The following is a 27,883-nucleotide window of genomic DNA, read 5'->3' as shown; positions in this document are numbered from 1 at the left end:
ACCTTACAAGGTAGAAGTAAGGGCAGTACTAAAAAGAATTTGTTAATTAAGAATGCTTTCTGGGGCTGGTGAGATGGCTCAGTGGGTAAGAGCACCCAACTGCTCTTCCAAAGGTCCAGAGTTCAAATCCCAGCAACCACATGGTGGCTAACAACCATCCGTAACAAGATCTGGCGCCCTCTTCTGGAGTGTCTGAAGACAGCTACAGTGTACTTACATATAATAAATAAATAAATCTTTAAAAAAAAAAAAAGAATGCTTTCTGGGCTAGAGAGATGGCTCAGCAATTAAGAGCACTGACTGTTCTTCCGGAGGTCCTGAGTTCAAATCCCAGCAACCACATGGTGGCTTACAACCATCTGTAATGAGATTGGATGCCCCTTTCTGGTGTGTCTGAAGACAGCCACAGTGTACTTACATATGATAAATTAATTAGTCTTTGGGCTGGAGCTAGCGGAGCTGGATCAAGAAGAAATAAAAAAAGAAAGAAAAGAAAGAAGAAAGGAAAGAGAGAGAGAGAGAGCCGGGCGTGGTGGCACACGCCTTTAATCCCAGCACTCGGGAGGCAGAGGCAGGCGGATTTCTGAGTTCGAGGCCAGCCTGGTCTACAAAGTGAGTTCCAGGACAGCCAGGGCTATACAGAGAAACCCTGTCTCGAAAAAACCAAAAAAAAAAAAAAAAAAAAAAAAAAGGAAAGAGAGAGAGAGAAAGAAAGAAAGAGAGAGAGAGGAAGGAAGGAGGAAGGAAGGAAGGAAGGAAGGAAGGAAGGAAGGAAGGAAGGAAGGAAGGAAAAAGAAAGAAAGAAAGAAAGAAAGAAAGAAAGAAAGAAAGAAAGAAAGAAAGAAAGAAAGAGAGAGAGAGAAAGAAAGAGAGAGAAAGAGAAAGAAAGAGAGAGAAAGAGAAAGAGAGAGGAAGGAAGGAAGGAAGGAAGGAAGGAAGGAAGGAAGGAAGGAAGGAAGGAAGGAAGGAAGGATGAGAAATGCTTTCCAGGAAAGAATTGGAGAAATGGAGTCAAGGAAAATGTGATCTCTGTCCTCACTGTTTTGTTGGTGTTTGCTTACTTGGATGTCTGGTTGTTTGGTTGGTTTGGTTTGAGACAGGTTTCTCTCTGTAGCCCTGGCTGTCCTGGAACTCGATTTGTAGACCACACTAGCCTCACAGAGATCTGCCTACCTCTGTCTCCCAAGGGTTGGGATTAAAGGCATGTGCTACCATGCAAGGCTGCCTCTCTTCCTTCTTAGGATGATGAAAGCATCCAAAAAGGAAGTTGCATCATGCCAGGCCACCCCTAGGGTGCAGGTGCATTCTCTAGAGACGAGGCAGGAGCCTAGAAGAGCAAGGATTATGTTGTCTGTGTTGCTGAGCTGATGTCTTTTAAGTTCCCTAGGCACTCTGAGGTTCTACAAGATCAAGCATTGATGAAAAGCCTCATCTTGTCTGGAGGCTGGTACCCAGGTTCTGCTGTGGAAATCTGGGAGCCCCTGGGTAATCTAGAAGATCGGTCCCTGCAAGAGAGAGGAGCAGAGGAAGAAAAGGAGGCGTCCAGGAGGGGAGGAAGGAACTAGACCAAGCCCAAAGCCTGAAACATTCATCACTAAATTGGACCCGAGGAAAGGGTGAACAAATGTGTTAGCTTGTGCTAGGCAAAGCCTGTCATCTACTCCCTGCACTTGTAAATGTGATAAACGAGGTGTGTATTCTGCAACCATGATGTCACACCGACCTGAAGAGCAAAGCTGTGGCAGAGGCAGCTCTGAGATGGGTGTGATGTGCCTCAAGCCATTTCTATTTGCTGGCTGGGGTTCCGAAGCGACTCTCCCGATGCCAATTCCAGGCAAGGATACCAGAAAACAAGTCCGTCTAGATTTTCTCAGAATGTTGGTGCCAGCCAGAACTGAGCACATTTTTTTTTACAAAGATTGGAAAAGCTGAAATAGACAGAGTAGAAAATGCAAAATAAAACCAAGAGAGCAGAGGCTTCTGTGAACCGAGCAGCTGGGTAAGCTTGAGAAAGATCAAATAAAAACTAGGATTTCTAGGCCAGGAGACTCCCTGTCATTAAACAAGTGGTAAGAATGAACTGTCTGACCCAAGCCTGAAGCCTAGGGATTAAAGTCCCCAGGATGGTACACAGGAGTGGGCATGAGTGTCCCTGTTCCTAGGTAGCCCTGAGCTGTAGCTTTCTGGTCCAGGATGTGGTCCATCATGATGAGGAGGGCACGGTAGTAGGCGCTGCTGGTCGCATTGCATCATAGGACGCAGAGAGAGGTGGATGCTGATAGGTGCTTGTCTTGCTTTCCTGTCTTATTCAGTCCAGGTTTCAAGCCCACGGAAGGGTATCCCTTCCTCCATCTTCAAAGCTTCCCGGAAATTCATGTTTACATGCGTAACAGTTTAGAGGAACCACCTCTCTAGAGAACCATAAATGACAAATAGTAGTATATACAGTGTTTTTAACTTAATGGAGTTGTCGTGTAAGCCTGATAGGAATTCATATCTTGATAAATTAAAATAAGGTATTTATATAAGAAAAAGTATATTAATATAAAATACTATGTAATAAGTAATATTAATGGAATCAAACTGCTACTAACTTAGTTTTTTTTTTGCCCAAGTCTTTTAACATGGGATCTATCCATGCCAATGCCAGTTCACATATGCACTCCACTATGTGAAAGCACCAAGATTAATGTGTGCATTCTTCTTTTGACAAATATGCAATTTCTCCAATGTCTTGACAGATTTTTAATGCTATAAACATGATGTCATAATGAATATTTGTGTGTGCTTAGTGTATTCTGCTTCTGTACCTAGGAGTGGAATTACTGTGTTCTGGGCACGGGAACAATGGCTTCAGCCTTGTGGCCATTGTTAGTGTCTAGCTTGTTCCCTGCTTTAGCAGGTACTGCTCAGGTGTGGTCCTTTCTGGAGCCCAGGGTGTGGTCAGACACCAGGCTGATGGGATCAGGCCCTCAGGGATAAGGAGGCTCTATGTGCAGATTATCTGCATGGATCCGCCAGTTCTGACCCGGATCTCCTGGAGATACATCAATAAATTAAAACAATATATTTTATATAATAAAATTAGACAAGTCACACAACTCAGATCTAGCAAACCCAGTCTAAAACAAGCCACTGCCCTGCCTTTTCTTTTCTTTCTTCCTTTCTTCCTCTCTCTCTCTCTCTCTGTCTCTCTGTCTCTCTGTCTCTGTCTCTCTCTGTCTCTGTCTCTGTCTCTGTCTCTGTCTGTCTCTCTCTCTCTCTTTCTTTCTCCCCTTTTAGGAATGTTAACTTAGTTTCCCTTTACTGTCAAAGTATTGTGTTCTTCATGTATATTTTAGAAACACTAGGGGCAAAGTGGAGGCTGGGGGTTGAGACGCATTCTCAAGCTTCTTACCTTGGCCTGGAACTTCTGCTAGTTCTACCCTACTTCCCATGTGCTGGGGTGACAGTGTGAGCTGCCACGGCTCCAGGGTGCGCCTGCTCCACCACGGTCTCCGATCACACTTTAGCCTATTTCTCTAGGTGAGTTCCCCTTACTCATGTGCTATGGTGTACAGTGACTGTTTTGTTTTGTTTTCTTGCTGGTTTTTGGGTTTTTTGTTTGTTTTTGTTGTTTTGTTTTGTTGTTTTGTTGAGACAGGGTTTCTCTGTGTATTCCTCGCTGTCTGGAACTCACTTCGATCCAGGACAGAGTTCAGGACAGAGGACTAGATTTCCGATCCCCGACACCCACGTGACTGCCAAGTGGACCTTTGATCTTCAGCCTTCACAGACAGAGATGGGATCCTTGGGGCAGGCTGGGTGTCTAGCTAGGCACAGCGGAAAGCTCTGGGTTTAAGAGACTTGCCTCAAAGATTAACATGGAAGACAGATAAAGGAAGACTCCTCCACAGGCATACATGTATATCAACCCACATGTGAACACATCACACACACCCATACACGCACGCACACACACACATACACCACCAGCTCCCTTGAGGACCACGTGAATGGGAGTGGGTGTGGTTCTCAGGTAGATGGTGTTACCAGAAATAATTGGATATGATAGGGAGATGAGGAAGTAGGCTCCAAATTATTAAATCTGTGTTTTCCTATATCTGTTTTCCAGTGACCATGTAGTCTGAAATATACCCCCCAACAAGGTTTGTGGGCCTACTAAACCTGGGGAACACAGTAGGTTTTATCACATTCACAAGGATCCTGACGATTCATTAGTGTCTGAAAACCTCTGAGAGTCTTGCAAAAAAAAAAAAAAAAAAAAAAAAAGAAAAGAAACGTGTTTAGCTGTGTTCAATCCAGTATTTCCCAAGCTCAGCTGCTCACTAAACCTGTTTGAATTTAATTCCAGTAACCCTCCATGGGGTTTGTGTTATAGCACATTTTGGAAAAACCAACCTAAGTAATAGATACTCTCCAGAAAGGCCTGAGTCGGATTCCTGAAGAAAGAAAGCAAAACAAACAAACTAACAGAAAATAATGCCAGGAGCTCTGTATTTATAGAACCTTCTGGGAAGTTAGGTGCAACAAGTTGTTTTATAGTAATTTTAACATTCCTTTCCTGGGTTGTCGCAACAGTTTTCACATGCTGTTTGGTACTCTGGTTCTGTCTGGGTAAGATATATCTAGGCCATTATGTGGTTGGCTACTACAGTTCACAAAACCAACTTAGTAGCATGGGGACATCTGTTCTGTCCTGTGTGCCTGTGTAATAAAAGGCCCCAGAAGGATGAGCAACAAGCTTGAGAAAAGCATTAACAGCACCTCACATCTGGGGAAGCCAGGGCGGGGCCAACCTTAATTAGTATAATGAAGGCCTTCACCTCACTAATGAGGGTTTAGGTAGGATTCTATCTCAGATCAGCCAACTGGCTTACAGGTGCAGCTAAAGGGCACAGTAAAGTGCCTGGGCAGTGAAGAACAGGAGAGTGATCCAGGCCGGCCACCGAGTCTAGAAATACAGGCTGAAATATAATGGATGGTTTATTGATATCTCATTATGATGCGTGCCAATATGATATCTCTGCTTCCAGACTTCGTGGCCACGCTGTAGTAAAAGCTGTTATTTACATCAAGCAGTCGAGTGTCAGCCAATATCACTGCTCTGCCTGCCCTGCCTAATTGAATCCTTAAAGCCTAAGAACTGGAGACTGTCATCATTTCTATGGGAATAAGCCAGGAAACTGAGGCATAAAAGGGTGTTAGTACATAGGACAAGGTCTTTTCTTGGTAAGTAGTAGAACTGAGCTTCCAGCCTAGTCAGCCTCAGACTGGAGCCCAGTAGGCTCCAGCTGCCTTTTCAGGAGAACTAGAGGTCACAGGGCTTTGCTGAGCAAAGAAGCACAAATTTTGGGTGCTCTATCTTATTCTGTTTTTTAAAACCACAGATGATATAATTAGCATCTGGACAGTCATCCCTCGGTATCTGAGGGAAATAGTTCTGGCCTGCTACTTTCCAGATACCAAAATCCACAGATGCTCACCTCCCTCATATGAAACACCATCAAAGTTGCATATAAGCAGGAATACAACCTCATGTGTACTTTAAATAGTCTCTAGGAAACCTATATATAATACCTATTACAATTCCATGTAAACATCTGTTGTGTTGTTTACAGAATAATTCGGGACAATTATGTATATGTTTAATGATGGTATATAGTAAGAATTTTGGTTTCTTTTAAAAACACCAAAAAAAACCATAGAAATATTATGGAAATATGTTTTTGTTTTGATTCCAGGTGTGAGACTTAGAGCTGGTTCACAGCAGCAGGTGAGTCTGATTTGCCTCATGCTCTAGCAGAGATGTGGTTTTGCTAGCTGCAGATAGTTTCTGCGAGCATGTGATATTTAGAATTCTGGAGACTTTTCAGAGGATATATAAATGCTCGAGCCCCAATAGAGGTGGCTGTTAAGCCAATTGGTAGCTAGATGCTGTTGGTTTCTGTTGGCTATGCTTTGTCAAGTAGCTGTGTACAAAGAGATGAAAAGAAGAAATTAGACATCTTGCCAGTGAAGATCAAACTTGCCCCAAGGAACTTGATGCCCCCTAATGAGCAGAAAGTCCTCTTAAGATACCACCACCCCTTTCCTACCCCTGACTGTATTCATGGATCTCTCTCTCTCTCTCTCTCTCTCTCTCTCTCTCTCTCTCTCTCTCTCCCTCCCTCCCTCCCTCCCTCTCTCTCTCTCTCTCTCCCTGCCTCCTTTATCCTCTTACTCATCTACATAGTGTTAGGAGGTTGAAAGGGAAGAAGAGAGGTAGAAAAGGGTGGAATTAAAAGGAACCCACAAAGTAGCCAAAAGTCCAACTACCGACACGATTTTTCTCTGATTTTTTTTCAACCTGTGAATGGTGGTCTTCCCGGATGGAACTGCAGACTACACTGTCCTTTACAGCCGACCTTTCATCACCACCCACTACAGCCAACCAGGCAAGGGCTACAGCTCAGTTTCACAAGCTGATCCTGTCACAGGATCCCTACCTACCAACCAGCAAAGCCAAGTCCTCTGACCCCCGGACTCACTTGATCTTAACTCATTGCCTGTGTGGGGTTGTATGAGAGTGAATAGTGAAGATGGTGCCCAGCCATCTCTGCCTTTTGTGCTACTTCTCCTGCACCAACTACGACTGTGGTTTAATCGTTTTGACACCATGGAAATGCTGATGAATCCCTTCTGTAGCTAGGCCGTGTGATAGGCGTAGAAGCATCTCCTCTGTTTTAATCTCTCCTGGATTGTCACTTGTGGGGAGCCAGCTGCCTGGTCATGAGGATACTCCAACAGACAGGCAGTGAAGACTTGCTGTCAGCATCCCTCAGTCAGCACTAATTGGCCAACCATGCCAGCGAGCTCCACGAGCTCAGTCAGATGATCATGGACCAGACCGACACTCGGAAGACCCCACATCATGTCCACCTGGATACATCATTTTTCGAATTTGTGCAGCTACAAATAACTCTGAGGTTCCGGCTTCAACAAATGACCTAGGTCTCTAAATGGGAATGTGATCTTCAGAAAACCTTCAACACATTCTCTCAGACTCAGTTTATCCCCCTGTTGAATAACAGTCTAGGTCTGCTTGAGAGTCAACCTCAAGGTAACTGATAAATCATTGAAACTGTGTTCAGAGAATGCCCTGAGGAAAACTGAACTCCTGGTTCAAGGAGGCTCTTCCATGACACCGCTGGGGCCAAGCAAGCATTTAAGGAGTAATTCATTTGTAGATGTAGCCAACTGAGTCATAAGAACCTAGTTTAGGCCCCTGAAAACAACTGCTCACAAATGGCTGTTTAGTATAAATTATGTTCCCTGTTCCATGCTAACCTATTCCAAAATGAGATGTGCCTTTGCATGCATTGGTTAGTTCACTAATAATGCCTTCCTCTACTCCACCCCATCCCATCTTCTTCATTCATCTCTCCCTTGTCCTAGGTCCATCTGATGCCTCTGAAACATCAAGACACTGCCTCTAAATCCACGGTAGGGGCAGCTTCAGGTAGACGGCAGAGGTATGCTGTTAAAGGTTTATTAACCAGCTCTATGTAAGGGGTTATCCTCGGCAGGGTTTCCATTGTTACATTATAGACTATGACAGTTTGGGAAGGAAAGGGTTTATTTCAGCTTACAGTTCTACACCATAGTTCATCACTAAGGGAAATCAAGGCAAGAACTCAGAAAACTGGAAGCAAGAGCTGCTGCTTACTGGCTTGCTCCTCACAGCTTAATCACTCTGTTCTCCTATAGCACCCGGACCACCATCCCAAGGATAGCACCACCCACATCAATCATCAGTCAAGAAAATGCACCCCAGGCTTGCCCACAGACCAATCTAGTAGAAGCATTTCTCAGTTCAGGTGCCTCTTCCAAAAGGCTCTAGCTGTGTCCGGTTGACATAAAATTACCAGCGTGAGGGAGAAATCCTTATTTCTGTATTGTTACTACTTTCATCATTGATGAGGTAATTAGTTACCACCCTCACATCCTTGAATACAGAACGGAGAAAGAGGAGTGGTCTTTCCCAATCTCTCTCTCTCTCTCTCTCTCTCTCTCTCTCTCTCTCTCTCTCTCTCTCTCTCTCTCTCTCTCTCTTCCTCTTGTCTTCTTGGCTGTTATGACAGTCATAGCCTACAGCATCCATCCTTCAGCCCCAAACATCCTTGTCTTTGCCTGACGACTGCAAGAGGCTCTTCTTGTCTCCAGATCCTCTTCACTCCCATCTTTCTTCCACACTGCTGTGGGCATGTACTCTGACATCATCTCGTGGTTCAGCACCATCTATTCTAAGAACTATCAAAGTCCAGGGCAGCCAATGGAACAGTCAATGTTATTGGATGTACACGCTCTTGAAGACCTGACCCCTGTATATTTTTCTCACATACACACACACACACACACACACACACATGCATGCACACACCTTACATGTTTCTCACATCAACCCTGGTTCTATGAGAAAGCAGATTGATTAAGCTATGAGCATCAAGCCAATAAGCAGCACCCCTCCATGGCCTCTGTATCAGTTCCTGCCTCCAGGTTCCTCTGTTCCTGCCTTGATTTCCCTCAGTGATGGACCATGATGTAGAACTGGAAGCTGAAATACACCCTTTCCTTCCCAAGTTGTCAATTCTCTGATCAGTCACACTTCAGTTTATTTTCCCATGACATTCTTATGACTGAAAATGGATTATTCCCAGTACAAATATCTCTCTCTCTCTCTCTCTCTCTCTCTCTCTCTCTCTCTCTCTCTCTCTCTCTCTCTCTCTCTCTCTCTTTCTCGGTATGCCACCACTATCCTCTTCCCTGCTAGGTATCACTTCCTCAGGTCCCTCTGTTTCCCTGCTTAATGCTGTGGTACAGGAGGCTCAATTTTATTGATGAAATACTTACCACGGGGGATCCTGGCTGGTTCTGGATACATCTGGTTTTCTCTCCCTTTCCAAAGCCACTGACTCTTCTGGGCAGGCAGAATTCTTTGATGCACCTCTTATTCTTTCATGCCTAGTACCATGTCCTGGAGAGGGAAGAGCCTATATGCATCTAGAGAGGGCAGAGCTGGAGGCGGGGGTCAGTGGAGTGGCATCGTGGGCATGAGGTGGTCAAAGTTCTCTCCTGCTTAGAAAGGCAGAGAGATTCGTGGCTGAGGTGGGCATGTGACAGGGGGCCCTACAGAACAGGAGTCCATCTAGAACCTACTACCAGGGCTCACACTCCTAGGACCACCTCCCCTTTATCCAATTTCTCTGTTTCTCCCCACCGTGAAGCACCTACTGTCAATAGTTAAAATTCCACCCTCGAAGTTCTGTGTCTTTTATATTACCTTAAACTGAATAATTATGGGCTCGAAGCAACCTCTTGCTAAAGACAGGTTCCGACTTTAACCCAGAGTCAGTTCTCTCTCTCCCTGGTAATATCTAAGCTTAAGTCACTGATTAAATGGACGATAGTTTGGATCTCAACTATAAGAAAATGCTCTTGGCATGTTAGCTCCGGTCCACTTACTGAGGACTGAGCAAGCCTTCTCTTTCCAACTAGCTTCTCCATCAGAAAGAAAAAAGAAAGTCTGTGACCAGAAGGTCACCACTATCTCTGATTCTGTGACTCTAAGTCAATAGGCCTTTCTGACCCTTAGTTTCCTAATCTATAAATAACAATAATCGTCATCTTTGCCCAAAGCCAGGTGTGGTGGCTTTTGCTTAATTCCTACCACTAGGCAGAGGCAGAATGATTGCCAAAAATTCAAGTTCACCCTGGTCTTCAAGCAAGTCCTTGTCTCAAAATAATAATAATAATGATGATGATAATAATAATAATGCTAAATTTAAATTTAATTTCTATCCACTTCAAAAGTATGTTTACAATCAAATGAGATGTAAACGTATAAAGATATATAGAACATATTAATGGGATAAAAATACTATGGTAAGCTATAACAATGCATTAGTTGTTATAAGCAACAGTTAGTACATTAAAACTCTTTGTAAATATTCCTAGGTCAATTTTAACATGATTATAGACATTACAGTAAATGTTAACTTAAGAGAGAAGCAAGAATATACCAAAGTATATACCCTCTAAAGTGGGTACTGTTTCCATGGCTGAACCAACTCAGGAATCAAAAGCCAGGTATGCGGGCAGACATTTCAGTGTCTGGGAGGCTGAGACACAAAGACCTAAAGCCTGAGTTGCACAGGGAACTCTAAGCCAGCCTGGCCTGTACAGTAAGTAAGGCCTTGTTTCAAAGCCACATTCAAAACAAGAAGCATCGGGAGTTAAACTTTTACTGAGTAAGCTATGGGCAGACACCACGAGCCAGGCCTGTATCTATGGTTCTATCTTCCTCTTACATCCCCCGAGTTCTATACCAAAGCCTGATTATTTACATCCAGGCATGCGTGCCTACGCTAAGGTTTGCCCTGAATGCTCTGTCGGCCTGTTAACCAATGTGCTGAACAGAATTAAAGTAACTCATGCCTGTTTGCCCTTTCCAGGTAACTAGGCCACCATAGTGTTTCAAAGCCTCTTTATCCTTGTGAGTGCTCAGCTCTTCAAAAGCAAGGTCAGGAGTCAGAAGTGTCTGAGACAGGCCTCGCTTTGATCTTCAAGATCATGGCCACACTCTGCTCAGGAGCCTTCATCTTTGTGTCTCCAAGCACAATAAAAATATGATTAGGAAATCTTTATAGTGTCCTTGAGAGTCACTCTACCCAGAGTGACTAAAGCCAGAGACAATGTGACAAAATCACTGCCTAGCTTTTGCTCTGAAAAGATTATCCACTATTGTTCTATGCCAAGACTATGCAATAAGACCCTCTTTGTCTTACTTCATAGAAAAGCCGAGACCCCGAGACTGACCAATTATCGGGGCAGCTTTTTTGGGTGATTCGGGGCGGGGTGCCATTTGATGCTTAGTTCAATCCTAAGCAACTCACTTCTCATTAACATGCAGGTACTTGATCTACACAAGTGGATGGAAGCAGATACACGGGTGACCCATCTATCTTATAGTGACGGGGAATCCTCTGCCAATGGGAGATCCTGAATAACAGAGTATAGTTTATTTTTCTCTCCACCTCAGACAGAGAGCTAGCCAGGGCCACCACCAACCAGCAGACCAGGAACCTCTTATTTATCTGGAACACAGCCTGCAGGAAAATGGGATGGAAAGCAAAGCCCACACACATTTTGTGAGCTAAGTCACATTAACAATAATAATATTTAACACAAGGTCCTTGATGCCTCTAAATTAATTTACAGATTAAAAAAGTGCATTTCTCTTGCCCGGCATCTCCTAGGACAGCCTTTCTAGCAAGCATAATATTGAATCGCTCCATATCTGTTAGAAAACAGCCACTAGCCCAATGGTCCCCATGATGTTATCTGGCTACCATGTCTCCTCTGTGAACTCTTCCTGTCTACATTCCCATGTGCCCATGACCTAGCTACTGAACAGGTAATACTTTAAATAAGTAAATGACCTAAGTCAGGCCCCCTATTTGGACCAATGACTGTTTAGACTAGGGGTGTGTATACCCTGCTGATACCTAATGCATTGCTATTATTGTGATTTTTCTATACTGAGCCACTTGCCTGCAGCCATTAGGGTGTCTGTGTTTTTTTTGCTGTCCATACTTGGACCACTGGGTCTGGCTGGAGGGGACCTGGCCTAGTACAGGGACATAAGTCACATAGCTCCAGCATAGCCATAGGATAAATTCCCAGAGCCCAGGCAGGCCCTGTATTAACCCTGAAAGGGAGTAGGGAATGTCCTCTGTAACTAGCACTTAGTGTGGCTTCTTTCCCCTCAGTTGTGCCCCAGAGCCCCAGGTTAGGTGCCTCTTAAAGCCCTGAAATAATAATACCTAACAGCTGTGCGGGTAAGCTCTCAACCTGCCGTCTGTATCCACGTCCCTCAGCTCAGTCCAGTGGAGAGAGATAATGATCTATCCCAGATTTAATTAACATCTGGGCCCTGCCGCTGGGAGAGTCCCAAACCCACTTCTCCCTGTAATTGCAAGCCTTTATTTATTTGGGCACTTTGATGACAGTCACACAATAGAAACGATGGCCCCAACCCCACCCACTCCCTTGTTCTTGCCAGCTGCCATCCTCCCCACAATTCTCCTTCCTAACTACCCATCATCCCCAGTGCTCCTCAGCCATCCCCTCGCCCTCTGCTATTTGGCCCTTATTGAACACTGAGACTCAGGAGACCTGGACCACAATCCTGGCTCTGCCATGGTTCACCCTCTTACAATCAGATACTCATGTCTGAAGGCCCCAGTGCTTTGCTGTGTGAAGCATGTGCTATTTTGTCCTTTCTGATGCTCTCCACTCTTAACTCCCTAGGTCTCCTACCTAAAAGCTGAGTGATCAATGCTGCCCCGACTGCACGACACACTGGGTGGCTACAGGCATCAGGTAGAAATTATCTGAGAGCATTGCTGTTGTAAGGTCAGATGTACCATGTACACAGAAAAGTGACTTCCTCAGGACTGGGCCATGGATGAGAGGATCCAGCCTTTAATATCACAAGTCCCAAGGAAACATTTTGTCTTGGGATGTTGCAGCTGGAGCAGGAATTGGATGAAGCAGTCAGAGAAGGCAGCAGTGGCCAGATCTCCTCTCTGGCCTCCTCCCCTCCCCTCACCCATGCTGAGATGCAGACTTAGCCTGGAGTTTCCATGAGATGTGGCTTCTGTTCATGGTTTCCTTTGAACTGAACAATGCCACAATTAGCCCTATTTACAAATGAGGGCTGTGGACCTCAGAATTGTACCCCCGGATGCCACCTGGGACTTGCAGAGGCCACAAACAGCCTCTGAACCTGCTGGTGTGCTGCCCCTCCCTGTACCCCTCCACCCCCCATCCCATGGTATGTTCCCCCAGCTTGTACCCTGGGCTTTCTTTATTCTTTTCTCTCTTTCTTCCTGTCTTCTTTTTTTCTTGATAATGACACCTTAATTTCAACTATTTACAGATTCATCACTAAAGTTATCAAAAAATAATAATGAAAAATCCACTGTCGTTTGGTTTCTCAGATGTCTTTTTGAAAGCCATAAACATTGAAAAAAAATGCCTTGTTAAATCAAAATATTCTTAAAGCATATCGTGTGGTTTAGTTTTAAACTGGTGTATTGTATGCTAATAAACAAACCCCAAATCCAACCAATACAACATAGTACAGTCAAATGCACCAGGTAATGATATTTTAGTCAGTGGCCAGGCACGTGTACAGTGTGACACTGTGGCCACCTGGGTTTGTGTAGGTCTGTCTATGATGTTCACACAGTGACACAAACCTCCTAACACCACCATTAAGTGATGTGATGCATAACTAGCTATGCAAAATAGAAGTCTTGTATACCCTCCAGGCCAATGTGGGGAGCCAACTGGTCAGAAGAGATGCTTCTAGCAAAGGCAGTGAGTCCCACAGTGTTGGAGACAGAGCATGGGGGATACTAGGTGAGTATTCTAATACTGAGCTACGGCCCCAGCCTAGTAGTGAGACTTTTCCCAGACATGGAGTGGAGTCATGGTACAGGGTGGAATTCACTTAGAGCAGTGGTTCTTAGCATTCCTAGAGTTGAGACCCTTTAAAACAGCTCCTCGTGTCGTGGTGAACCCCCAACAACAAAATCATTGTCGTTGCTACTTCGTAGATGAAATTTTTCTATTGTTATGAATCATAATGTAAATATTGTTGGAGAGAGGAGTTTGCCAAGGGGGTCGAGACCCACAAGTTGAGAACCGCTGGCTTAGGCCATTCTGAGAGCATACCACGGCTGCTCATTCATCTGTCTGGACCCCTCTCGCCTAGAAGGCAGAGTCTTCCCTCTCTCTTCATTGTGGGTCTGAGCTCCACAGTGGGTTACTTTTTATAGGGGATCAGTGCAACAGATTGCAGGGAGACAGAGCTCAGAATGTCTTCCCAGGAACCACAGCTGCCCTTCCAGGAAAAAGAGGTCTGCTGCCAGGGACAGCGAGCATCTAGGGAGTCCCTTGGCAGGAGACACTCTGCCTCAGACAGTCCTTCTAGCTTAGGGCTAGCATTTTCACGATCTTCTGGAAAAGTTGCTTGGGCTCCGTGTCCTAAACTATTCGAAGCAGCCTGTAGGCCAAGTGCTGACTAAATAAACGATAGCTTCAGAAACCATCAAGGGTGGATTTCCCATGGTGTTAGCTCAGAGAAACCTGAACTCGTGGTCATAAAGTGAAGACGACAGAAGAATCTATAATATGGGCTGTGAGATGGGCTCAGCTGGTAGAAGAGCTTGCTGCCAAGCCTGGCAGCCTGAGTTTGATCCCTGAGACCAACATGGTAGAGGGAGAAAACTAGTTTGTAATTTTAAGTGAATAGATGAAGTGTGTGTGTGTGTACACTTGTGCACATGGATGCAAGTGTGAGAGTGTGCATATGAAGGCCAGAGATCAATGTCAGGTGTATTCCTAGGTAGGTCACTCTCTACCTTTTTTGTAAGACAAGGTCTCACTATGTGGCATGGAACTCAGTGGCTCCAACTCCCAGAGAGCCTCCAGCCTCTGCCTCCCCAATGCTGGGGTTAAAGCGTGTGCAACCATCCTGGCTCTGCCTTAGCTTTGGAGCTAGGGTTATGTCCTGAACCTGGCACTCACTGATGATTAGACTGACTGACTAGTGAGCTCCAGCTATCTGCTTCTCTCTACTCCTTCACTCCGCTGTACCCGGCACGATGTTAGGGTCATAGATGTTGAGGCATGTCCAGCTTTCTTCATAGGTGTTGAGGATGATCCGAATGCAGGTCCGCATGCTTGCTTAGCAGGCACTTTGCCAAATGAGCCATGTCCTCAGCCCAGGAAGGGTAATTTAACATCTGGGCTGATTAAAGCCACATCTCTCAAGATTTAAGTGAGCAGCATATGGACAAACTCTGAGTGAGCAGCCATGTCCCTTCAGTCACGCTGTCAACTCTGCCTGTTCCTTCTCCAAAACCCTTTCTGTCCTGGTTGGGTTTTTTGTCAACTTGGCACACACAAGAGTGATCTAAGAAGCTCGGGGAAGACAATCCCTCCATCAGGTGGCCTACAGACAAGTCTGTAGAGCATTTTCTTGATTAAGGATTGATATGGAAGGGCCCATAGGTGCTGCTGCTCCTGGACAGATGACCCTGGGCTGTATAAGAAAGCAAGCTGAGGCAGCCATGAATAGCAAGCCAGTAAACACACACGTCCCCTCGACCTCTGCTTCCATTTCTGCCTCCAGGTCCCACCTTTGAGTTGCTGCACAGCCTTTCCTTCAAGATGAACTGAGTTGTAATATGAAATAAATTCTTTCGTCCCCAAACTGCTTTTGTTAATGGTCTTTATTACAGCAGAAGAAAACCAAGCCAAGCCATTTTCCCTCTTCTAATGAGCACAGACTGACTTCTGAGCTTCTGTTGCAGTGACAAGGGCAAGGACAACTCTGTTCTCAGTTCAAGCCAAGGATGTGTAGGCAGAAGTGACGCGTAGCCCTGCCACCCTCGATCTATCAAAGCCTTGTAAAGGGCCCTGAGCACCACAGGACACTCTAGATGTAGAGAACCAGGCAGACTCCAATGTTTTAGAATAAGAGCCAGCACTTTTTCATGTAAAGTGTAGGGCGACAAATGCTTTAGGCTTGTGGGCTCTGTTAGTTGTCTACTTTCTGTCACTATAACAAAAGAAAAACATCTAACACAACCAATGCAGAGAACATTTCTTAATGTTATTTTAATTTGGCTCCCAATTTGGAGAGTTCAGTCCGTGACAGATTGGAGCCATCACCCTGAGCCTGTCCTGAGGGAGCTCAATGTGGCAAGAGGGTGGTAGAGAAAAACTTCTCACCTCATTCACAGGGAGGCAAAGAGAAGGGACATGTTTTAGATGCCACAATCCCCTTTGTGGTTCTGTCCCTAACACCTAAGGGGCCTTTTATTATGCCGTACCTCCTAAACAGTCCTCCAAAGCTTTATACAGGAACCTGTGGGAGATACTTATCCAAATCATAGCAACAGTGTTCGTTGCAACTGGAGTTGGTACTTACTATCCTAAACCTTTACATCTGTAAATTCAACCTGGTGTGGGAAAAACCACCATCATCATCACCACCACCGTCATCATCATCACCACCACCACCACCACCATCATCATCACCATCACCACCTCCACCAACACCGTCACCATCATCATCATCACCACCACCACCACCGTCATCATCATTACCACCATCATCATCACCATCACCACCTCCACCAACACCGTCACCATCATCACCACCACCACTGTCACCATCATCATCATCACCACCACCACCACCACCGTCACCATCATCATCATGATGCAATGACAAAAATGCAAATAAAAACAGGAATATGTCAACTATTGCAGAATTTCCTTTTTAAATAGTTTACCATAATACAGAGAGGGTTTAAAGTATACTAGAGGACCTACCTACATTATACGGTAAGTAGGCATCATTTACACAAAGGATTTAAACATACTCAGACTTTGTCATCTATGAGGTAGTGGAAAGGCAGTCCTGGAACTGACTCCCCTTAGGTACCGAGGGGCAGACTACATTAGCCACCACTGTCGTGACACACAAGCAAAAGTAGGCAGTGTGCAAATGAGCAGGTGTGACTGTGCTTTAACAAAATTACAAGGGAAGTCTTCACATTTAATATCACCCTTTGATACATAAATCTTCATGATATCAGGCAGTAAAAGTATGAGGCTTGTTAATGTAACCAGTATCCTATACCTTAATTCATTAGACACCCCACTCTCCCTCTTTGTAGATGCCAAGTAGGATGAGAAAGTGGACCAGAGTGGAAGGAGAGAAATTAAACATGTTTCTGGGACTGGAGAGATGGCTCAGAGGTTAAGAGCACTGACTGCTCTTCCAGAGGTCCTGAGTTCAAATCCCAGCAACCACATGGTAGCTCACAAACATCTGTAATGGGATCTGATGCTCTCTTCTGGTGTGTTTGAAGACAGCTACAATATATATATTATACATAATATACATAATATATATAATATACATAAATACATAAATAAATATTTCTGAAGAAGACCTTAACAGGATAGTGCTAGAGGGTCAGAAACCTAACATGGTTAGTCGGGAACTTGCCTAGTATGCACCCTGGTTTGATCCCCCATACTGCATCGACTTCGTGTGGTGGCCCATACCTGCAATTACAGCACTCCGAAGTGGAGACAAGTTCACAAGTCCAGAGACATCCTCAACTACATAGTAAGTTCAAGGCTAATCTGAACTACATGAAATTCCCTTTCAAAAAATTTTTTCAATATTTTAGCTAGAGATAGATGTATATACCTCAGTGGTACCGCGCTCACCAAGTGTGCACAATGCCCTAGGTTTAATCTGCAGCAATATAAACCTCGTGTATAATCCTGACACTTCAGAGGTGTAGCTAGGAGGAACAGAAGGTCAAGGTTATCTTGAACTACAGAGGAAGTTTAAGGCCAGCCAGGTATGTAAGACTCCGTCTAAAACAAAACAAAACAAAAACAAATCCCCCCAAACCCTCAGGTAGCCAGGCCTGGCAGCAAGTGTCTTTATCCCCAGAACCATACCTAATCTCTGCCTCTCCTCTGAGCGCCCTCCTTGGTTACACCCCTTTTTGTGATGGAGTAATATCATATGTTTGGCTCACATTACAAGTGCACTTTCAGAGAGGGAGAGAGCCAAAAAGAACGGAGGCCTACTACACATTAAGATGAAAACTGCCTAGGTTGCAGGTGGGCAGTTGTATCATTTTGAGAACAGAAGGTGCTTTCTCTATAATTATGCGAGGGCATCAGGTACACACCAGGGCTGCCTTGAGCAGGCCTAACAACCTGTGGCAAGTCTAACAGCCCAAAGCTTGCTTGGTCATGGTCTTCAGCACGATAAAGCATTCCCAAAGGGAATTGATAATTTTGATTAGCTAATTTGGTCAGCCTTTAATATTAAAAACAAAGACATTGAGAGCTTATCGGAGAGGCAAGGGTGATGTGGTTTGAGAAGTCTGGGAGGATCAGCATGGTGTTCTCATTGTGCGGGTGTCTCACCGAGCATCCCACACCGAAGCCAACCACGACACCCAGAATGTACAGCACAGCTTGTGTTCTGAGCACAGCCCCAATCATGTCCACCCACGGGGCATGTGCACTCGCACAGGCAGGCACAAATGCACACACATGTCCATACACATGTACACATGCATGTGCACACATACACAGAGAGAGCATGGTCTCTCTCTCTCTCTCACACACACACACACACGAATTCTGAGAGAGCCTATGTGTACTCTTTTCCATATATAATGTCTCCCAGAAAAACCTCAGATCTTCCACACCTCTAAACCACTGTCTCAAGGAGTGTGTGTGTGTGTGTGTGTGTGTGTGTGTGTGTGTGTGTGTGAAGAAGGGGGGCCCATTAATCATACCAGCAGTATCGACCTGGAACAGTAATCAAATGCTGACATAATGTACCCCTTTACATGAAACAAATACAAATCCATCCAGAGAAGCCAGGGCAGTGATACCCCTCTGCCACAGCTGATGGGAGAGACTGCTGTGGAGATGGCCCAGAACTGCTGTGGACACCTAACATTCTGATGGCAATGTTAATCCATAAACTCCCTTGTGCTGTGTCAATACTTACCTACAGTTTCCTGCTCTTAACTGGTTGTGTCCTTGTGTCTACACGTTTGGCCTCCTTGGGCACCGGAACACATTTTGTGGACATGTGTGGTATGTGGGAGCCCTGCAGAGACTCTTGAGCCCACTGAGTCAAAAACTCTGCTAGTTCCTCCACTGACCAATTGCCTCAGATGTGAGAAAGCCAGGTTGGGTCCCACACGACATGGTAATCTCTTCCAGACAAGCTGTCCAGGCACAAGCAGAGACTCTTTCAAAGAGAAGCGCTCCTCGACTGGAATCAGATGATGGGCACCAGTGACGGGTTGTTGCTGGGATTCAGGACCCCAGAGAAAAGGTGTCCTACAAAGGTTGGATTTCCCTCCCGGAAAGCCTTGGCAGAGGGCATCGGCAGCCATAACTAACTGTGGGTGGTTTTCTAGGTCTGTAGGTGGTACCTGGGAAACCATTTGCAAGCCCTGAACTATAACACAGAACTGAGAGTTTGCTGATGCAGAACGTGGTGGCCCTCCCCACTCTCCGCCCTTGAACTCATGTGACCTTGGAAATCTTTCACTTTCTCTGGGTAGGAATTCAGCTGAAAGATTGGTGCCTTTTGAAATGTGGCATCTGGTGGTACAGAAACATTTGTAATGTCATGAGTACTCCCTGCACCAAAACATGTCTTACTACCCATGATGGCTCCCTATCCTGGTTCCTGCAATCCCCTTATTATTAGAAAAGAATCCAGGACATATACTAAGCTTAAGGAGGCCAAATGGGGTGCTTTAACAGTTGTTAGGGGTGGGGAGAGGGCTTATCTCTGAAAATAAGCAGCTGGCACCGGTTCCCCAGGCAGTGGGACTCTCTCTGTTACCTTCTGCAGGGCTCTAGAAGAGGATTATATGGCGTCTTGGAAAGAGACTGGGGGCAAAATTGTTCCCTGAGTCCTAATCTAAGCTCTGCTACACATGAGCTTCCAGTGACATGTGTTTAAAAATCCTTCTTGGCCTCGGTTTCCCCATTTATAAAATAAAGGGATTAAAGCCTGAAGTTCTGTGTGGCTCTCAGTCAGAATTAGAAAGAAGAGAGGACCCTGGAAATGAACCTAGGCCCTTGTCAGCCATAATTGGCTCGGTTTGGACTTCCAACCAGAGAATACATTGTTCTGGGGAAAGAAATGGAAGGGGATAAGGATCCTGGAGAGTCGAGGTCTGCTACTAGGATGAAGCATCTCAAAGACAGTCAGTTCCTGAGTCTTGCCTCAGGTGGGACTTGGGCTCTGTTGTGACAAAGCACCCAGCCACCAGATGCCCTGGTGGTCCTTGATGGCATGCACAGGCTTTGCTAAATTTCCCCAGACAAAAATTCAGCTACTTACAAACTAATGTATCCATCACACTCTAAATATGCAGTCTCTAAAACCCGCAGTCAGGAGACGAAAATTCTAGTCTAACTTACTGAGTGATCTTAGGCAAGGATTTGGAAGCTAAAATACATAGAAGCGAGTTACCAATTATCTTCAAAATCAGCTCCAAATGAACCATCTTCCTCTAAGCTAGAATCCCCTCGCTCTGGAAGGCTGGCGATGTTTCAGGAAAAAGCTGAAGTTCAGACAGAAGTGAGAAGTTGAAAGCAACTTCCCATCTCACCCAACACACACAGGTCCTCAAAACTAGACTCCTTTGCCTGGGTGGTGACCTGGAGATTTCTCATACTCTACCTCTAGCCTGGAATGGACTTACCTCTTCCCTCCGTGGGAGTATTTTCTGAGTGCCTATTAGATGCAAACCTTGGTGCTCTATAGAGTGAATCAGAGATGCCTAAAAGGTTCTTGACCTTGAAGAATCTACCCAGCCGGAAGGATACAGAGGATTAGTAACCATGATGCAATGGGAAGAACTCCTCGCTCTCAACTTTGACCTGCTCTTGGAGGGTGGAGTCTGGCTAGACCAGATCTCATGGGTGGAAGAGCAGATCAAGTTGCTCTGAGAACTGGCAGCCACCCGCCCAGCCTCCCACCAGCACTCCTCTTCCCAGGAAGACACACACCTGACCTCTCTCACTTCCAGCATGTGCATCCCGTTTGTATTTGTTCACAAACAGGGGTGGAGGATGCTAACCACCAACACCATAAACGTCTGTAATTGAATGTCTACCGTGGATGAAGCGTGGGAGTACAAAATAGGCCAGGGAAAGCAGCTTTGACTTAGAACTTGGACCCTGGGGCCTTCCTGTGTGGCTTTGGCCAGGACAAACCCTTTATACCCCAGTTTCTTGTCTCTTAAAGGTGGGGGCAGGGTCAGAGAATGTCTTGAAATCTCCGGAGTGGTGGTGACTGATAGCCCCCTGCTTGGTTTGCTTTCTCTTTAACATCTTGGGGGTTTTATTTTGCTTCTGGAGTAACTGGCTTTTCTAAGCTCATTTGTGGAAAGTTGAGAAATGAAGCCAAGAACCGGGTGGTGATTGCAGCAACAGGAGAATCTGGGTGTGCCGTGGGGATAGTATATTAACAGAAGGAAGTAGAGTTGGTGGCAGAGATGAAGAGGAGAACAGAAATGGCATCTGTCGGAAGGATCACTGTCCATGGGAGTTAGAGATAAAGACTTTCATTGATGCTGCTGAGCACCCCAAGACTGAGGAAGGAAGAGCCGCCCCCCTAGGTTTTCAAACCACCAAAATGGTGACTACTCATGGCTGCTCTAGTTGGTTCCTCTCAGAGCTTGCTTGCACAAGGATACGGTGGCAGAGACCTTTGGGCTGTGAATAGAGGGGAGTCATCAGGAAGAGGAAAGGCTCCAACTTACAATAAAACTGAATCCAGATGTGGCCATATACACAACATCCGGTAGCAGTGAGCACTGCCTGCCCTGGCCCCCACCTGCTCCGGGGCCAGGAGTAGTTTCCCAGGCATCTGATGTGGCCCCCGACCCCTGCCTGCGGTCCATGCTCACCAGGGTCCAGCCCTGTCATGCATCCCCTGCCAACAGTTGCTGAGACTACTGATGCATGCCACACAGAAGGAAGAGGCCCACTGATTAAATTACCAAATCCTGTTAGAAAACAGGGCCAACCCACTCCAAATAGAATTTTTATGTTTCTTGTGATCTTTGACAACTCCTGGGAGATTTTGAAATCTCCAGTGTGGTGCCAAGGGTGGATTCTTCCCAATGGTTCCATCTTCTTCACCAGCGGAACCCTCAAACACAGCTGTGTCCCCTGGGAAGGAAATCTGCACAATCGGTATAACAGAGCCTTTCTAATTTGTTTAAGAGCCGCTGTGCTTCTGGAGTGGGGGAGGTGGGCGTGTAGTGAGAGATGTTTCTTTAAAGAGGCACTGTATGTGTGTGTGTGTGGGGGGGGGGTGTTCTCTGAAACTCTTATAGTCCAGAGACTCTGTCATGCTAAGGTTTATTTTATACCTTCCAACTCCTCCCTCGTTCTTCTTCAACACACACAACACATTACAGACAGGAACATGCGATATCTGTGCTGAGAGAAGTTGGACAAATGCCTGCTCCAGGGACTCAGCTGCCACCTCTGCAACAAGCCCTCCTGCCTCCGGAAGTCACTTGAGTTCTATGCCATCAGTGCTGTGTTGTTGGACTTGCAGTGTGACTTAGGCTGCAAAAGAATGGGCAGTGTCTCACTGCACTTAAAACACCAGCGGGTTACACAGATGAAGGAGAAGCAGGTACCTCACCTTACAAAAGGGAGGAGGTCCGCGTGATCACAGCAGCCGCCGGGCCTCTCTGGGGTGTACTTCTCGCCCCATAGCCTCAGCCAGCTGTCGTCACACCAAGCTGTCTAGCACCACTAGGTACCAGAAACAAAGTTTTGTTGTGTCTTCATTCAAGACATTTCTCCTTTGTCTAGTGATATCATCCCTGGAAGACGGAGATGAAGCAAGCCACTGCATCGTGTTTCCCCTTCGCATCTCTTCTAGAATTACATCAGCCAAGAGCCCCGAGGTGCGGTGACAAACAGCCACAAGAAGCCAAGGGGAGTAAGAGGGAGGCAAGGACGAGGGAAGGAGGAAGGACGCTGCCTCTTTTTCCATCAGCATTTCTTGTTCCTACTCCTAAATCAAGCAAGAAGGCAGGAAAAAAAGAAAATCAAACTTTAAAGACAGAATCGCCTTGTGCTTGCTGGTGGCATTGGCTTAAACACTGTTGTCCTATCTACAGCCTTTGCTGATGAAGGCCAACCTTGGCGTGAGGTCTGGCTAACAGTTAAGGGCCTATTCCTGAGTAGAAATTGTATCAGCTCCACTGCCTTACACGTCCTTAGGTTTTGTTCGGTGGAGGAAGTTGGCAGTGTGGAAGTAACTGGAAATGTGAACTCTGTCAGACAGGAGACCCATGGCTCACACAGCTATCTGCGGGCAGTGTCGCCAAAGAAGGCTGCAGCAGGGTGTGCTGCTGCTCCTCTTCCTGATGTATACCTGAACACTTCAAAATGTCATTCGATGATGTACCTCTGATGCATTCTGGGAGATGAAGACTTTACCAAACCAAACTAGAGGATTAAAAGGTGTGGCCTGTGTCCTTAAAAAAGACATTGAATGTTAAAAGAAAAAAATACTTCCCCCACCCCCACCCCTTTTCTTTTCTTTTAAAGGGATAGGTTTATTGCTGAACCACTCCCATTAATTAGGAAGAAAACTTCACCCTCCCTTCCTCTCTGATTCCAGTGTCCTCCAGTCTCCTCGAGATCCTTGGGCTTAGCCGTTCAGAACATATTTTGGAAGAAAACAAAGCAAAGTGGCCTCAGGACAGCTCGAAAAGGCCAGGACTGAGATCCATTTCTGCAGCACAGGAAGAGAGATCCAAAAGGGCAATGGGAAAAATGATTGGCAGAAGGGAATTCGCGCAGCTTCTGGGTGTAACCCAACCAGAGACATCTGGTTGGAGTTCACAAGAGAAACAAACAGAGAAAGCATGAACACCCCACAGCACACACCCCCACGCCAAGCCAACAGCTCCGCTGTCTTGCTCTCAGAATGGTTCCCACTGGGCCAGGCTGGGCTGCAAGGGCAGGAAACAGGCAGTTCAAGCGGTCTCCCCCAGCCCCACCTGCACAGTGACTCACTCCACCCTCACACCCCACCCCCTGGGTGGCTGGGGCCTACAACTTTTCTCTTTGCTTTTCTTCCCAGAGTAAAACAAAGCAGGCCTCACTCCACTGAGTTCCCCTTTAGGGTGCTAGTCGGTCTCCAAAGCACCGTGGCAATTTGCAGAGGAAAAGGACTATAGATTATGTTTGTACTTGGTCACTAGGCCAACCCACAGGAGGTGGTTAAAAAAAAAAAAAAAAAAAACTCAGCACACGGCAAGTCACTCAGTAAACAGCCATCCACGTGACACGTGTAAACAGCGTGGGCAGTTAAATTTACACTGACCTCTCCAAAATTAGCTTGAAGGAAAAAAATCCATATGCCAGGCATAATGAATGTTGCACAGCTTTGACCCCAACACTTGGGAAACAGAGGCAAGCAGATCTCTCCATTTGAAGCCAGCCTGGTCTGTATTAGGGAGTTCCTGGACAGTTAGAGCCGCACAGTGCGTCTCTTGTCTCAAAATCAACAAGCAAGCAAAACTGCGCGCACACACACACACACACACACACACACAAAATAGGAATATGAAATATACAGAGGCTGGCCACAGATAAAACACCCCGAGCTTTTTGGTCTGCTCCCAAAGCACCGCTGTGGGTAGCAAGGCCTCACCTCCGGCTCTCTTCCAGCCCAGCAGGACCACACTAAGACTGGAGGCACAACCCCGCCCCCACCTCCTCCCCGCCAATCATCTGGGGTAGCATTTCCAGAGGCTCTCGCCTGTTCTGACAGCTTTTCCTCTTTATTCTCACCCCGCGGCTGACATGCCAACAGAATTGAAACAATGCTGCTCAAAAAATAACAAAATGTTTTATACACATCTCCATATGTACAACCGAACAACATTTTACAGGTATCTTTTGCACAGCAAAAGAGATATAAACATTCAGCTCCGAGAACACAGTTATGTACAAAAAAAAAAAGTCAAAAATACTTCACAACAGTGCAAAAATATTTTACATAGCATCATGGAGTAGGAGCTTTGGGGCCAGAGGAAGGTGTGTATTTCTAAAGGAAAATTCCTTTTTTGTTTTTTAGATATTAGGTTTCTTTAACTGTAAACAAAACACGACTTTCATACACTGCCCCCCACCCCAAGAGTTATTTGAGAAATTTGGCATACTTTCAAGAGTTTGAGTCTGAGGTAAACAGCCCAAGCTCCCCTATCCGAAAGAACTGGGGGCAGGTAAAGCGGCTTTAAAGCCTCCAACGTTATGAAAGTGACTTTGTTAATGAGATATTGATGACAGAAAGAGGCCTTCCAGTCAGGGGGTCTGGGGAGGAAGTTGACCCCTCCTTCCCAAGCCCCAGCTGCCTCACAAACAGGAAACCGGCTGCTGGGCACCTCCAGCCCGCCCTTGGCCTTTTCCAACTTCAGCCAGCTCTCCCTCACCCACCCCAGAGAGCCTATCTCTCCTTTGTAGTGCTTCTCGCCCTCCCTGCCCCCCACCCCCCTGTTCACAACCTGAGCCACCTCAGAGCAAAAGCGCTGGGGCAACTAGCAGGAGGAAATAGCTTCCCCAGAAAACTCCAAAGTCGGGTCTGGGCTTCGAGTGCATCATTTTCCCTTTCCTGGAGGTTAGGGGAGAATAGAACTACTGTTGGGGAGCCACTATGTGTATGTTGGGGCGGGGGGGGGGGCGCACACGGAGAAGTCTTCTGGCAGCTTAGCCCGAGTAGGGCTCATCTAGGCTGGTGCTGTCAGCAGGGCCCGATGGGTTGCCAGGGCTGACAGGGGTGGCATCCAGGCCTCCACCCTCGATGGAGCTCTCGCTGCCTGTGCTCTCGCCCGACAGCAGGCGTGTCACCCTTAAATCGGTCTCCAGGGTGCTCACGTCATTGCCAAAGCTAAGGTCGCCCAGGTCACTAATAAGCTGTGACAGTTGGGCCTTCATGTCTGAGGCACAGACTGACAGAGGAAGTGATGTCCCCGAGCTGGGGCCCAGCGAGACCCCGCCGTCCCCCAACGCCTCCTCGTGGCCATTTTCCAGCGGGTCCAGCAAGTCCTCACATTCCAACTGCATGGCCACCACCAGCGCCCTCTGCTCCTCAGCCTCTTCCTCTGCTGGATCCCCATCCCCCACGCCGTCCTCTTCTTCCTCCTCCTCCAGGCAGTCCTCCAGATGCTCCTCTTCTTCCTCCTGCTGTTCCCCAAGCAGGTCCTCGGTGATGGAGCCCAGCTTGGGAGCGCTGCGGCTGCGCTCCACTGGCGGCTTGTAGCAGCAAGGTCCGTGCAAGAGCAGCTTGCGCAGCGGCACCAGTGGGATGGTGTGTGCACCCACCAACTCCTGCTGCTGGTGACGCGCATCATCCCGCCGCTTGAGACGTTTAAACTCTGCCAGAGCGTTGGCTGATGTCTGGTAGAGCAGCAGGGCCATGGCCTGAGCCTTCTCCGGCTTGGACACCAGCACCGCGTGGCAGCGTAGCATTACCGCCTTGTGCTTCAGCTCATGCCGGTACACCCAGGCGAAGACTTTGGGCAGCCGCGCGTCTGCCACACAGTAGGTGACGCGGTGCAGCAGGTAGAGGTGGCCGGGACGTCGCAGCGCTCGCTCCTCGGCATGCACCATGCGGATGCCTTGTGCACTCACGGTCAGCTTCATCTTAGTCCCTTGACGGCCGGCCTCACTCTTGCTCCAGATCTTGCCCACCGCTAGGTCAGTGCAACCGTCCCCGCGCGCCTGGATGGTGGTGGCATTCCCCAGGTAGAGCACAGTGTAAGTGGGGTCCTCGCTGGTGATGTGCAGCTTCTTGCGCTTGGAGCGGAACATGCTGCCCACCCGGCTGAGCGCGCCTTCCGGGCAGGCTCTCGCCAAGGAGCTGAGCGCGGAGTAGTGCAGGCTCACAGCGTAGCCCTTAGGCTTGGACGCCTGCCGCGGCGGCGCCTCGGCCAGCAGCTCGAACTTGTGCTTCTTCCACGGCAGCATCTCCGGAGGACGCCCGGGGAGTGGCTGGGGCGGCGGTGGCCGAGCGCGGGGTGAGAGCCCCGCAGGGCCACCAACCCAGGCTACGCTTGGCCCGGGCAAGCTCGAAAAATAAAACTCAGGCTGGGAGGACCTCCGGGGCAGGGAGATGGAGGCAGGAGAGGCCAGATAGTGCTTGGGAACCCCGCAGGGGCTGGGGTAGGATCTTAGAAAAAAAAAATATTCAGGGGAGAGAGAGAGAGAGAGAGAGAGAGAGAGAGAGAGAGAGAGAGAGAGAGAGAGAGAGCGCTACAGAAGCCTAGATGAGGAGGACCAGGACAAAAGTCTCAGACAAGCAAAAAAATAAGCGAGCGGAGCAGAAAATATTTTAGAAAAAGGCCAAATGAGTGCGTGCAAATAAATAGAGGTGGGCGGCTCGGCCAAAGCAACCGGGATGGTGAGAGAAATAAGCTGGAACTCTTCTTCAGCGAACGTGACACACACACAAGTCTTGGGCCAGGGCCAGGAGCCGCGGAAACTACAGCAGTGCGCCCAGGGGCCGGTGCTCCCCACCCCCAGTGGGTGCAGGAGAGGGCGAGCCCCTTGGCTGAACTGGTCCCTGAATAAGCAGCTTGCCCCCAAGAGTGGTCCGAGAGGTCTGGCTGGCCGCGGCGGGCCAAGCACAGCGGTCCCGCAGCTCACTGCATCCTCGCTCCGAGGGGACGCCGGGGACTCGCGCTTGGCCGTCTCGGCCAAGGTAGCGCGGGGTTCCGAGGGCAGGACGCGCACATCGTCCGCTCCGGGGACTGCCGCTACCTCATTGCTTCCCTCCGGGGGTGTCCGGCTCCGCTTCGGGGTTCTCGGCGATCTGCAGCGCGCCCTCTGTGGTCGTGCGCGCGGTAGCCGACTAGCTCGCTTCACATCATTGCCGTCCGGGAGGAAGATCTCGGGTTAATATAGGCCGGCACGAACCATTCACCGCGCGGACAGGGGAGGAGCACAGGAGAGGATCCCTTTAGGGCTGCGACGCCAGACGCAGTTCTGGTCTCTTAAAGGGACCAGGTTGCAGGCACTGGTCGAGGGAAGGGAAGACTAGTTCACTTAGGCAACCACGTTCCAAATTTACCAGCATCTCTTTTAGCTATAGAAACCAAAAGACCTGGAGTTACCCGATAGATAGCAAGAGGAACTTAAACTTTGACACTCCACCCTA

General features: G+C 47.3%; 1 protein-coding gene across 1 annotated transcript; it reads right to left on the bottom strand.

Moving 5' to 3' along the window:
* Positions 1-24,558: 24,558 nt before the first annotated feature.
* Positions 24,559-27,596, bottom strand: Fam43a (family with sequence similarity 43 member A). The gene has a single exon (XM_021185510.3). It carries the CDS (start codon positions 26,692-26,694, stop codon positions 25,435-25,437), a length of 1,260 nt encoding a protein of 419 aa, XP_021041169.1. The 5' UTR covers positions 26,695-27,596; the 3' UTR covers positions 24,559-25,434.
* Positions 27,597-27,883: the final 287 nt, after the last annotated feature.

Source organism: Mus caroli, unplaced genomic scaffold, assembly GCF_978045245.1.
Source record: "Mus caroli unplaced genomic scaffold, Mus_caroli_1 scaffold_17, whole genome shotgun sequence".
Taxonomy (NCBI): domain Eukaryota; kingdom Metazoa; phylum Chordata; class Mammalia; order Rodentia; family Muridae; genus Mus; species Mus caroli.
The sequence above is the reverse complement of the archived record's forward strand: the minus strand, read 5'-3'. Positions and strand labels throughout refer to the sequence as shown.